Genomic DNA, 13,480 nt, shown 5'->3' with positions numbered 1-13,480 from the left:
GTTTCTGTATTCCTGTATCTCACTGTCTGCATCTTATAGATTTCTGTGTGTCTTCATGTCTCCATCTTTCTCTCCCTGTCTTTCTCTCTGTATGTCTGTCTCTGTCTCCATCACTCTATTTCCCCGTCTCTGTTTCTCTGCCTCCATCACTCTGCCTGTTTCCCCATCTGTCTGCTTCTCTGTGTCTCCACCTCTCTATCTCCTTGCTTGTCTCTCTGCCTTACCCCAACCAGCTTTCCTCTGTCACTCAGTCCATATCTCTGGACCATCCCTGTCCCACTTCCTGGCCTGGCTTCCAGTCTAAGGCACACATCCCTGAATCAGCGTTTTCCTCCAATTTCAGAAATACTGTCAGCATGGCAGTGGCAGCAGAGATGGCTGTAGCCCTGGTCAAAGGGTTTGCTTCCCACCTCCCTGTTCTCAGGGTTTGTTCTCTCCGGGGGAGCACCAGGAGAACAAGTGAGTCTCTGTTTACACACATGTGTACATGCCTCTTAATGTGTCTGCATCTATCTTCAGGCACATTTGTGTGTAAATCTGTAGGTATTTGTGAAAACTCATTCATTCAGTCATCCATCCATCCATCCCTTCATCTATTTCTCCAACATCCCCCAATCCATCCAATCATCCATCCATCTACCTAACCCTCTACTCATCCCTCTCTTCATCTACTTCTCCAAAATCCATCCATCCATCCTCCATCTACTTCTTCACCTACCCAGCCAATCATCCATTCCATCATCCATCCATCCACCCAACCTCCACTCATTCATCCCTTGATCTATTTCTACAGCATCCATCCATCCATACTATCATCCACTCATGCATCCATTCCTTCATCTATTTCTCCATCATCCATCCATCCATCCACCAATCCATCCATCTTCTGTCCATTCAACCACTTACTCATCCATTCCTTCATCTATTTCTGCAGCATCCATCTGTCCATCCTCTATCTAACTCTTCATCTATCCATCCAATCACTCATGTATTCACTCAACCATCCACTTATTCATCTATCCATTTCTTCATCTGTTCCTGCAACATCCATCTATCCATCCACCATTCTATCCATTTTTCTATCCATCCAACCATTCACTCATCCATCCATCTATCCGTCCATTCCTTCATCAATCCTTCCAGCATCCATCCAGTCATGCACCCACCCATCAATACATCATAGAGTCGTACGTTCCTCCACTTATGCATTCATGTGTTCACTCATACATTCAACCAACTATTATGTATTGAGTGCCTACCATGTGCCGGGTACTGTGCCAGGCAGCTGGGACACCACTATGAACAAAACGAAGTGCTGCTCCTATGGAGCTCATGTGCTCGGCAGTTCTCAAAGTGCACAACTCCCTCCTGCCTCCAGGTCTTACTCGAGCTGTTCCCTCTCCCCGGAACATTTCCCCTCCCCTCCCTCGTCATCACCACCTGGCTTATGCCTACTCATCCTTCTGAGCTCAGCTGAAAAGTCACTTTCTCAGGGACGTCCTTGACCTCTCTCAAGCATGCAGCACAATGGATATCCCTTCCTAGCATTGATCCTAGCAGGAGGGTCCTAGTATGTATAGTTATTTGATTATTATCTGTCTCTTCCACTAGACCATGAGCTCTTCCAAGCCTGGCATTTTAGTCTGTTTTGTTCCCAGCTGAATTTCTGGTGCCCCCAAAAATGCCTGGCACACATTAGGTGCTCAGAAAGTGTTTCTTAAATGACTGCATGAGTTGAGTAGAAGGGATGTGGAAGAGTCTATCTCTGTTTCCTGGCTCCCTGTCCGGTGCTCTTTATATTGTCCTGTACTCCTAGCAGCAGTAACGAGCAAGTCCTCAAATGGGTCGTAGATGTAAACAGCATGGTGGTTACAGGCAAGGGCTCTGGATTCAGATCCACTCGTTTTTTTGGTTTTTCTTTTTGTTTTTTGAGACAGGGTCTCACTCTGACATGCAGACTGGAGTGCAGTGGCACAATCATGGCTCACTGCAGCCTCCATTTTCCTACAGCCTCAACTTCCGGGACTCAAGCAATCCTCCCACCTCAGCCTCCCCCCCCTCCCAAGCAGCTGGGCTATAGGCATGTGCCATCATGCCCAGCACATTTTTGTATTTTTTTGTAGAGATGGGATCTCACTATGTTGTCCAGCAAGTCTCGACTCCTGAGCTCACACAATCCTGCCGCCTTCAGCCTCCCAAAGATTATAGGCGTGAACCACTGCACCTGGTGCAGACCCATACTCTTTTTAGTCTCCACTCACACTTTCCAGATGTGTGACCTTGGACAGGGCACTTCCCTTGTTAAGCCTCAATTTCCTCAGTCGTCAAGTCCAGCTAAAGTTTAAATGAGCAAATGCATTTAGGTTTTAGTTATGACAACACTAAACACTAGCCATTTTTCCTAAGCATCTTCCATGAATTTAATTTAACCCTCAAAATAGCTCAATGAGATAGAATATTATTATTATTTTTTTTTTGAGACACAGTCTCACTCTCTCGCCAGCCTGGAGTGCAGTGGCGCAATCTTTGTTCACTGCAATGCCTGCCTCCCGGGTTCAAGTGATTCTCCTGCCTCAGCCTCCTGAATAGCCAGGATTACAGGCCTGTACCATGATGCCTGGCTAATTTTTGTATTTTTAGTAGAGACGGGGTTTACCATGTTGGCCAGGATGGTCTCAATTGCTTGACCTCGTGATCCACCTGCTTCAGCCTCCCAGAGTGCTGGGATTACAGGTGTGAGCCACCACACTTGGCCAAGATAGAATACGATTTTTAAAAGTATTATTATCTGCACTTACAGAGAGAGAAACTGAGGCATGGAGAATATAAATAATCCCTCCAAGGTTGCACGCAGAGGGGAGCAGAGCTGGGATTTGAATCCCAGTGCTCTGTCCCCAAAGTCACACAGACAACCAGTGCACTACGGCTGCCTCTCAATGCCTGGGCAACCTCTGAATCTGAGCATCTCTTTGGAAACATGTCATGGCAGCCTGGCAAGCCCATCTGTGTGCCTGTCTCTGAGTATGTGCATCACTGCATGTCTCTTCCTGTGTGATGGGGCTACCTGTGGACCCGGGGCAGGCCCAGCAGGGTGCAAGCGTCAGGCCGTGAGAGTCAGCACCGGGACCTGCATGCATGGTCCGTAGGTGTACACCCGCGCATGCTACCCTGGGTGTAAATGCACATCCATCTGGGGGGATGCAAGAAGCCACAAGGATGGGACTCTGGGCAAACCTGGGAGGCATTTCTGGGGGTTCTGTGGTAGGATAATGACTGTGAGAGGTACGCAGAGGCAGCAGCAGGGGTGGGGTGTGATCTAATTAGAGGAAGGACCTAGGACGCTTGCTTGAAGTTGAATTTGCAGAAGCAGCAAGTGATTTTTACTTTATTTATTTTGTCATTTTTATTTCTTGCTCTAAATAGTTATTTATTTATTTTAACTTTTTATTTTTGAGACAGGGTCTCACTCTGTCACCCAGGTTGGAGTGCAGTGGCACATTCTTGGCTAACTGCAACCTCTACCTCCCGGGTTCATGTAATCCTCCTGCCTCAGCCCCCAAGACAGCTAGGACTACAGGGTTGCATCACCACACCTGGCTAATTTTTGTACAGACAGGGTTTTGCCATGTTGCCCAGGCTGGTCTTGAACTCCTGAGCTCAAGTGATCCACCCACCTTTGCCTCCCAAAGTACTAGGATTATAGGCATGAGACACTACACCTGGCCTATTTATTCTTGAGATGGGATCTTGCTCTGTTGCCCAGGCTGGAGTGCAGTGGTGCAGTTATTGCTCACTGCAGCCTCAAAATCCTGGGCTCCAGCAATCCTCCCACCTCAGCCTCCTGCATAGGTGGGACTACAGGCATGCGCCACCACACCCACTAGTATTGTTTTGGTTTTTTGTTTTTGTTTTGTAGAGATGGGGTCTCACTGTGTTGTCCAGGATAGTCTCAAACTCCTGGACTTCAAGTGATCCTCTCCCTTCTCGGCCTCCCAAAGTATTGAGATTTACAGGTGTTAGCCCAGCCTGATTTTTACTTAGAGGTTATATTTATTTGAAGGCCACTGATTGCAGGTCAGCACTGAGGGGGCCTCCAAGCCATCTCTCCAGACTACACAGATCTAGCTCAAGCTTGTCTGACCCATGGTCTGAGGCCCCCAAGCAGCCCAAGACGGCTTGGAATGCAGCCCAACACAAATGTGTAAACTTTCTTAAAACATCACAAGCCTTTCTGGTCATTGTTCTTTTTTTAAGCTCATCAGCTATCATCAGTGTTACTGTATTTTATGTGTAGCCAAGACAACTCTTCTTCCAATGCAGCACAGGGAAGCCAAAAGATTAGACATCCCTGATCTAGACCTTACCCAAGGGATTTAACCTCCACGGGCCTCAGTTGTCTCCTCTGTGAAATGGGAGTGACATAATTACACCCAAGGGAAAGTTAAATGAGAAAATGCTTTCAAAGCACTTAGCACTTCACCACTTACAGGAAGTGACAATTGCGATTAACTGCTATTAATATACCAGAACTGTTACTTGCTGCTTTTGAGAAATATTCATTAAGCACTTAGTTGGTACCAATGTTTTGGCTACACTGACTGGTTTCTCAAACTGTGGATCCCTTAGGAAATAGTTTGTGGTATGTATTTTACTGATGAGGTAATGAGGGCTCAGAGCAAGAGGTGCACACAGGCAGGAGGTGGCCCAGGTGGGATTCAAACCCAGGTCCCTGCTAGTACCTCTATCCCGGCTGTGGCACTGTACCTTTGAGTCTCAGCTTCCCCTTCCACCACCAGCCTTCAGAGCGGCTCAGGTGGGAGGGCCTGAAGTCCTGGGTTCCTGGGAAGAGGGGCCTGGGGTCCCGGACTTCTACCTGTGTGATAGAGGGGCGGAGAACCTGGCCCCAGACCGTGGAGAAGCAGCATGTCATGATCCCAGATCTCTGGATCCCCAATGTGGAAACACACTTGGTCTCTGATGCCTTGGCCCCAGGAAATCTCCCTGCTTCCTTGCTGAGGCCAAGTGATTTCGGCTTTCTGGCCGCGGGTTTGGAGCCGGGGAAGGAGGGAGGGTGCAGGGGGAGGAGCCGTAGACCTGCGACAGTGGCAAGGGGAGGAGCCAAGCCGGCACCGCGGCTGGGCGCGCGGGGCTGCAGCGGCGGTGGTGGCGGCGGCAGCGGCAGCGGTGGCTCTGGGTGAGTCCGCTCCTCCCCTCCCCCCGCCACAGCCCCCGCCCCAGCTAGATCCCGGGGGTCGGCCCGGCGCGTAGGGGCAGGGTAGGTGCAGAGGCGCTTGGATCTCGGGCCGGGTAGCGGGAGCAATGCAGCCCTCTCCGGCCACCCCGGGGGACGGACACGTGGCCTTGGAAGGGGGTCCCGAAATACCTGGGTGTACCCCACCCCTCGCCCACCGACCTCCAGCGTGTGGGGATCGTTTCCCCATTCCATGGCCCCTAAAGACTTAGGGCTCCGTGACTTTTCGAAGTCCCGGACATCGTTCCCCTCCCCTGCAGTGTCTTGGGACCCCAGCATCTTAACCCCCACAACCTTAAAAAAAGAAAAAAAAATTCCCATCTTCTCTGCAGCCCAGGGAGGCATTAAGGACTTCAACTCCCAGCAGCCCCTGCAGCGTCGGGTCTATGAAGCTGCAGCCTCGCGAGTGCGAGGCCTGCCGGGAATTGTAGTCTCTTAGTCTTTAACAGGCGCTGGGGGCCCGGGGGTGGGAGGGGGGTGGCCAGGCTCCCAGTGGGTCGCCTGGGGTCGGGCAGCTGGCTCGAGGAAGGCAAGATGTGACTCTTAAGCCGAGCTTTTTCTCTCGGCCTCAGCCCCCGGATCGGATTTCCCTTCTCATCACCCAGCGTGTGGGGACGGGTCCACAGTCCCTTGTCCGCCCGACAACCCCCATGGGCTGCCGCCCGCCGCCGCCCCGGCTGCCACCCAGGACGCGGCAGAGATAAGCTTAGGTGAGTGTGACCATGCCTGTCTTGGAGTCCTGGCCTTCTGCAGCACCCCCACGACACCTGTCCATCTGTGAGCCCTGGTCTGTCTGTTCCTAATTCCCCTGCATCCCCTTCAACCTGTCTTGATGCCTGGCTCTGAGCCATGTGTCACTAATTCCCCCTCTCCCCACATTCACCTCTCCCTCCTAGCCCCCTCTCATTTATGTGCTCATCCAGCCTTCCCTTCTGAACCCATGTCTGTCTGCCCAGCCCTCCTCTCTCTCCTTTTGTCTGTGGTCTCTAGCCATCATCTACCGCCCTTTATTTCCGAACCCATCCATCCTCCCATTCGACTGTTTCTCTTTCAAAGACATTTCTGTCCACACTCCTGCCTGCCCCTCTTTACCGTCTCTCTTACCCTCGTCTCTCGAGCCCCCGTGAATTAATTACACCTCAGTTCATTCCTTGTCACTGTCCATCCCAAGTCTCAATCATTAACTTCCCTTCTGCTGTCTGTTCACCTCTCCTTGTCCTCCGAACCTCAGGCTGGCCTTTTCATCATCTCTGTCTCCACTCCCCGCATCCCTTCCTCCCTCAAGTTGGTCCCCATCTCTGCATCTCCACCTCTCTACCCCCAGCTACCACCGTACCTGTCCACCTCCTATCTCTCTACCTGCATGCATCCCTCTCTCCTGACCCTCCCCGCGTCTACCCCAGTCTGGCCTCCTTCTTGGTCCCTGGACCCTCCAAGTGCTCCCTCCCACCCTAAACCCCCATTCATCCTGTTACTGCACTCTAAAACGCTTTTCTCTACGATGCCTTTCCCCACCCCGGCACCACTGCTCTCTGCCTGTGGCTGGCTCCATGTCACCCTTCAGGTCTGGGAGAGCCCTCCCTGACCGCCCCACTCTGAGTTCCTTTGTGGCACATCCTCCAGCTGTGTCCTGTGGAGCACTCTTCACAGTCTGAGAGTGACCCGTTTGTGTGTGTTTTTTTTTTGCTTGTTTACTCTGTCTCCTCTTGTTGGATTGTGACCCCAGGAGGTCAGGGAACTCCAGGACCTTGTTCTCTGCTGGATTCGCAGCAACCAGCGCAGCATGCAGGGTGTAGTTGGTGCTGGACAGATGTTGGCTGAATGAATGAATGATGAATGGCTGGCACCTTGTCTGCTCATCCCTAACTCCTGTTCCTTCATCTGTGCAGCCCTAATCTTTGTTTTCTCGTCTGTCCGTCCCTTTATTTATGCATCCCGATTCTTTGTCCCTTCACTGCCCTTCTCTGTCTCTTCCTCCTTGTTCATTTGTCCCTATTCTGTCCTCTACTCCATTTACGCCGATATCTGTCCCCTTGGCTTATCCAGTCCCTGTTACTCTCTTCATCCCTAATTTCTGCCCTCTCGTCTGTCCGTTCCTAATACGTTTTCCTTGTCCATCCCTCTCTAATACCTGTCCCCTTGTCCTTCCCTCTCTAATACCTGTCCCCTTGTCCTTCCTCAAATCTCCATCCCTTATCCATCTCTCTCTAATCATCGTCCCCTTTGCCCATCCTTCCTTTGCTCGGTGTCTCCTTCCACCCTTATCTCCACACCTGCCCACCCTTCTCTCCCATTCTGTTTCCCATCTGCACCCTTGCCCCACTCCTCCCACGCACAGGACCAGACGGCCACCATGTCAGGGGACTATGAGGATGACCTTTGCCGGCGGGCACTCATCCTGGTCTCAGACCTCTGTGCACGAGTCCGAGATGCTGACACCAACGACAGGTGCCAGGAGTTCAATGACCGAATCCGCGGCTATCCCCGGGGTCCAGATGCAGGTCAGCACCCCTGGCTGTTTTGGCCAGCCCCCTGCCTGCATGGCCAGGAGACTCAGAGCAGAGCTGCTCAGCTTTCTGTTGCCTGTGGGGCCAGTCCCTCATAGAGTCTTGCCCCCATCCTGCCTACTGCTGCCCCTCTCCCAAACCTCTGATCCAAGGAGAAAACTGTGTAGTCCACTTGACCCCTGACTTTTTGAGTTTTGCCCTGTGGGCCTCCCTCTGACTACCACCACCAAATGTCCCCTTCAGATATCTTTGTGCATCTTGTGTACATCTCAGGCTCTTGAGTCAGAGTGTCTGACTTGTTTGGGTTCAAACACCACCTCCCCCAGTTTATTAATAACTGCATGGCTATCAGTGAGTGACTTTTCTTCTGAGCCTCAGTCTCCTTGTCTGAAAAATGGGGATAATAAAAGGGATGCTTCATAGAGCAGATGAAAGACTTAAAGGATGTAACACCTGGGAAGCACTTAGAGCAACGCTGGGCACACAGTGGCAGTCACCTGCCACCATGCCCAGCTAATTTTTTGTATTTTTAGTAGATATTGGGTTTCAACATGTTGGCCAGGCTGGTCTCGAACTCCTGACTTCAAATGATCCATCCACCCACCTCGGCCTCCCAAGAGTCCTGGGATTAGGCGTGAGCCACCATGCCCAGTTGGAAATTGTTATACTCATGGTTATGGTTTATTATAGTGAAAGGATACAGACTGAAGTCAGCAAAAGGAAGAGGTGCCCAGGGCAGAGTCCAGGACAGACCAGGTGTGAGCTTCTGGTCATCTTCTCCCCGTGCAGTGTTTAATTTTCCGAGCAATGACGTGTGACAGCATGCACAGTGTATTACCAAGCAGGATAGCTAACCTGAGCCTGTGTGTGCGGGTTTTTATTGGCGGATTGTCCCATATATGTGGCTGATCGCTGGTGTGGCTGACTTTAGTCTCCAGCTCCTGTAGAGGCTGAGCTGGAGGCCTCCAGCATACATCACAGTGTTAGCATAGACTATCATGCATGATCCAAGGCCCAGGTAAACAAAGACACTCTAATCAGGCAGGACATTCCATGGGCTTAGAGGTTCCCTCCCAGGAGCTGATCACCTTTCTCTGGGCAAGGTGAATCTTCTACTGCACAACTATACTGCCTTTCCACACCCAAATATCTCCCCAGTCTGTGCAGGCAGGAATGGGGATTCTGTCAGGGTTTGTGGGATTCACATTTTGAGTTGGACAGGGTCTGAATCAGACTGGCAGTGAGACAAAGCATCTGTTTAATTCTTCTCCACAATGACCCTGTTTTCTCAATTCACCCTGTATTCAGGAGGCTGGTAAAGTCCTTGCCTCTGGTTTCTAAGAGGCCCCCCAGAATGCTCAATGAGTGTTGGTCACTTAAAAAGGAGCACTCTGGCCGGGCATAATGCTGCATGCCTGTAATCCCAGAACTTTGGGAAGCCGAGGTGGATGGATCGCCTGAGGCCAGGAGTTTGAGACCAGCCTGGCCAACATAGCAAAACCCCATATATACTAAAAATACAAAAATTAGCCAGGCTTGGTGGTACCCACCTGTTGTCCCAGCAACTTGGGAGACTGAGGTACAAGAAGTGTTTGAACTCGGGAGATGGAGGCTGCAGTGAACTGAGATCATGCCATTGCACTCCAGCCGGAAGATAGAGTGAGACTCAAAAAAAAAATCACCCTAAGAGGGAGGGGAGAAGGAAACCCAGGGTTCTTCTGCCAGTGCCTGGTATATATGTTTCTGCAGGGCCACTTCCTTTTTCTCAGAGCCTGTTTTCTCACCTGTAAAATGGCATAAGTCATTCCGAAGTTACATAATATAAGGATTAATATCATCCATCACTGTAGCTTCACTGAGCAGTACAGGACCAGAAGCTATCCCCTTCCTGCTGTGTGTCCCCTAACGTAACTGGACACAGCCATTCCACCCAGCTGTCCTTGCTGGCACTGGCCTGCCTATCTGCTTTCCCCCCATAATCCACTGTCTGTTTGGAGTAGTGATTTCTTCTGTCTTCTACTTTGCCAATACCCAGGAGTCCCTTTCAAAACAAATTCCCATTCCTCGAAGGTAATTTCTGAAAAACCCCCCTCCTGGTACCAATTATTCAAGACGCCAAAAACCTCTGGCTGTAAGAACAGTGCTATGCTTGGGTTTCTCTGCAAGGCATATCAGCACATACGTGGCATTCAGAATGTGTTAGCTCTGGTGCTGAATGCACATAGTGGCAGCAATAGGATTTATTATTCTAGTAAAAATTCACATCTGAACTACCATTTATTGGGAAGCATTGAGGTGTGATAGCATTATGGTAAAGACCACGGACTCTGAAGCCAGGCTTCTGAGGCTTCAATCCTGGCTCTACCAGCTACCAGCTATGAACTTTGGGCAGGTGACTGTCGGTCTACTGACCTCAGTTTTCTTTTGTGGAAAACAGGGATAAATATATTGCCAACCCCATGTGATGCTTGACAAGTTTAAATAACCTGATGCCTATAAAGTACTGAGGTATCTGGTATGTAATCACCCCTCAACATATGTTATTATCTTCCACATGTGATTTACCTTCTGCATTCCTTCAAACACCATGAGGGGGAAGAACTGATTTTTCCTACTTGGAAAATGGGAAATGTAAGGTTCAGAGTGGTAATGATACGTTTCCAAGGCACACAGCAAGCGTGATTTGAACCCTGACCTGCTTAACTGTGTAGTTCAGGGTCCACGCTTCCTTGATCATCTCTGAGCATTTTGGAGGACCTTGGTGTTACCTCAGATGTTGTGTTCTCTTACAGAGAGGTGGCATAATCTAGTGATTAAGATAATAAAATCTGGAGACAGACTGCGGGATTCAAATCTCTGATCTGTCATTTATTACCTGTAAAACCTTAAACAAATCACTGCATCTCTCTGTGTCTCAGTTTCCTCATCTTTAAAATGGTTACATAGAAATACTGGGCTGGGCGCAGTGGCCACATCTGTAATCACAGCATGTTGGGAGGCCAAGGTGGGAAGATTGCTTGAGGTCAGGAGTTCAAGACTGGCCTGGGCAACATAGCAAGACCTTGTCTCTACAAAAAATTTTAAAAGTTAGCCAGGTGTGATAGCACGTACGTGTAGTCCCAGGTTCTTGGGAGGCTGAGGTAAGAAGATTGCTTGGGCCCAGGAGTTCAAGGCTGCAGTGAGCTGTGCTCATGCCACTGTACTCCAGCCTGGGTAATAGAGACTCCATCTCTAAAAAAAATACAGTATGGCCGCGCATGGTGGCTCACACCTGTAATCCCAGCACTTTGAGAGGCCGAGGTGGGTGAATCATGAGATCAGATCGAGACCATCTTGGCCAACATGGTGAAACCCTGTCTATGCTAAAAATACAAAAATTAGCCAGGCGTGGTGGCACACGCCTGTTATCCCAGCTATTCAGGAGGCTGAGGCAGGAGAATCGCTTGAACTCAGGAGGCGGAGGTTGTGGGAGCTGAAATTGTGCCATTGCATTCCAACCTGGGCAACAAGAGCAAAACTCCATCTCAAAAAAATAAAATGCAATACTTACCTTGTAGAGTTGTAGAGCATAAATTAAATGATACATGTAAAGTGCCTGGTACTGGCAATCGCACAGACAATTGCATGGCAAATACAAAGGGTTAACTCTTTGGGGACAGCAGAGGGAGGATGGACTGTGGCTCTACCCTGACCCCTACCTCTCTCCTTTTTCTCTCTAGACATCTCCGTGAGCCTGCTGTCAGTCATTGTGACATTCTGTGGCATTGTCCTTCTGGGTGTCTCTCTCTTCGTGTCCTGGAAGTTGTGCTGGGTGCCCTGGCGGGACAAGGGAGGCTCAGCAGTGGGCGGTGGCCCCCTGCGCAAAGACCTAGGCCCTGGTGTTGGGCTGGCGGGCCTGGTAGGCGGCGGTGGGCACCACCTGGGGACTGGCCTGGGTGGTCATCCTCTGCTGGGCGGCCCACACCACCATGCCCACGCTGCCCACCATCCACCCTTTGCCGAGCTGCTGGAGCCAGGCAGCCTGGGGGGTTCTGACACCCCTGAACCCTCCTACTTGGACATGGACTCGTATCCAGAGGCTGCAGCAGCTGCAGTGGCCGCTGGGGTCAAACCGAGCCAGACATCCCCTGAGCTGCCCTCTGAGGCAGGAGCAGGCTCTGGGTTGCTCCTGCTGCCCCCCAGTGGTGGGGGCTTGCCCAGTGCCCAGTCACATCAGCAGGTCACAAGCCTGGCACCCACCACCAGGTGAGAGAGGATACTGGGCTGGGGGTCCCCTCTGAACTTCTGCTCCTCCTCTGTGTCTCTTTCCCATTTATGGCTCTTATAAGTTCAGGATTTGGAGGAGAATCGGGGTATTGACTCCTGGATCCTGGAGGTGGAGGCGTCTCAGCTGAGACCCGCAGGCTGAGCTAGTTAGCCAGGCGAGGAGGCAGGGCTGTGACTTGGGCATTCCAGGCGAAGGGAGTGCCCCAGGCAAAGATGAGAGGAGAACAAGATCGTAGTGCATTGTGGGAACAGCCCTTAGTCACCAAGGCATGAGAATAAGTTTGATAAAAAAAAAAAACAAACTTCAGGCTGGGTGCGGTGGCTCACATCTCTAATACCAGCACTTTGGGTGGCTGGATCCCTTGAGGTCAGGAGTTCGAGACCAGCCTGGCCAATATGGTGAAACCTCATCTCTACTAAAAATACAAAAAAGAAAAGAAAGAAAGAAAGAGAGAGAGAGAGAGGGAAAGAAAGAAAGTAAAGAAAAGAAAGCCAGGCATGGTGGTGCTTGCCTGTAATCCCAGCTACTCAGGAGGCTGAAACAGGAGAATCGCTTGAACCCTGTATAGTGGAGCCAAGATCGCACCACTATACTCCAGCCTAGGCGGCAGAGCGAGACTCCATCTCAAAAAAAAGAAAAGAAAAGAAAACTTCAGAGATGTGGCTACGGACACCAGACCACATGGGGCTTTAAGTGCCAGGCTGAGGGTCTGGGACTTTGTCCTGAGGGCACCAAGGAGCCACAGGGCGGAGTGGGGGGCTGTGAGCAGCAGAGGAGCAGGGTCAGCTCTGGGTATAGAAGGAACCCTCTGGGGCCATATGAGGGCGGACTGGAGGGAGACAATGAAGGCTGAGAGTCCAGGCAAAAAGAGGACAAGGCCTGAGCTGTGACCATGACAGTGGGACTACAGAGGAGAAATGGCCGGGGAGACTAAGAGAAGGGCAGAAGAGGGTTCAAAGAAGGTCTGTGTTATGTGGGGCCTCTGGGGTCCATGGAGAAGCATCCTGGGTCACCAGCTTGAGGTCCAGAGGAGGTTACTGGAAGCTGGTGCCTGCACAGGTCTGGGCTGGAACTAGCTTTGATATGGTGAGAATGAGACTGGGCGTGGTGGCTTACACCTATAATCCCAGCACTTTGGGAGGCCAAGGCGGGTGGATCACCTAAGGTCAGGAGTTTGAGAGCAGCCTGACCAACATGGTAAAACCTGTCACCACTAAAAATATAAAAACTAGCTGGGTGTGGTGGCATGTGCCTTTAATCCCAGCTATTCAGGAGGCTAAGGTAGGAGAATTGCTTGAACCCGGGAGGTGGAGGTTGCAGTGAGCCAAGATAATGCTATTCCACTCCAACCTGGGCAACTAGAGCAAAACTCCGTCTCAGTAAGAAAGAAAGAAAAAGAAGGGAGGGAGAGAGGGAGGGAGGGGGGGAGGGGAATACCTCCAGATACCAATGGGG

General features: G+C 50.9%; 1 protein-coding gene across 14 annotated transcripts in view; it reads left to right on the top strand.

Moving 5' to 3' along the window:
* SYT3 (synaptotagmin 3) overlaps positions 1 to 13,480 on the top strand; it is a 34,909-nt gene that overhangs the window by 13,498 nt on the left and 7,931 nt on the right. For 2 of the 14 annotated variants that reach the window (XM_078359532.1, XM_054250368.2), the window contains 3 exons: positions 344 to 459; positions 5,824 to 5,961; positions 11,478 to 12,003. In XM_078359532.1, the coding sequence (XP_078215658.1) occupies positions 357 to 459; positions 5,824 to 5,961; positions 11,478 to 12,003 (767 nt within the window). In that variant the 5' untranslated portion in view covers positions 344 to 356. Of the gene's footprint in view, positions 1 to 343; positions 460 to 5,141; positions 5,276 to 5,823; positions 5,962 to 6,147; positions 7,753 to 11,477; positions 12,004 to 13,480 lie in introns of those variants that run through there. The other 12 variants (XM_078359535.1, XM_035286735.3, XM_035286739.3 and 9 more) reach the window with 12 other exon arrangements.

The sequence above is a fragment of the Callithrix jacchus genome, chromosome 22 (genome assembly GCF_049354715.1).
Source record: "Callithrix jacchus isolate 240 chromosome 22, calJac240_pri, whole genome shotgun sequence".
NCBI lineage: Eukaryota > Metazoa > Chordata > Mammalia > Primates > Cebidae > Callithrix > Callithrix jacchus.
This window is presented reverse-complemented; position numbering and strand designations above follow the sequence as displayed.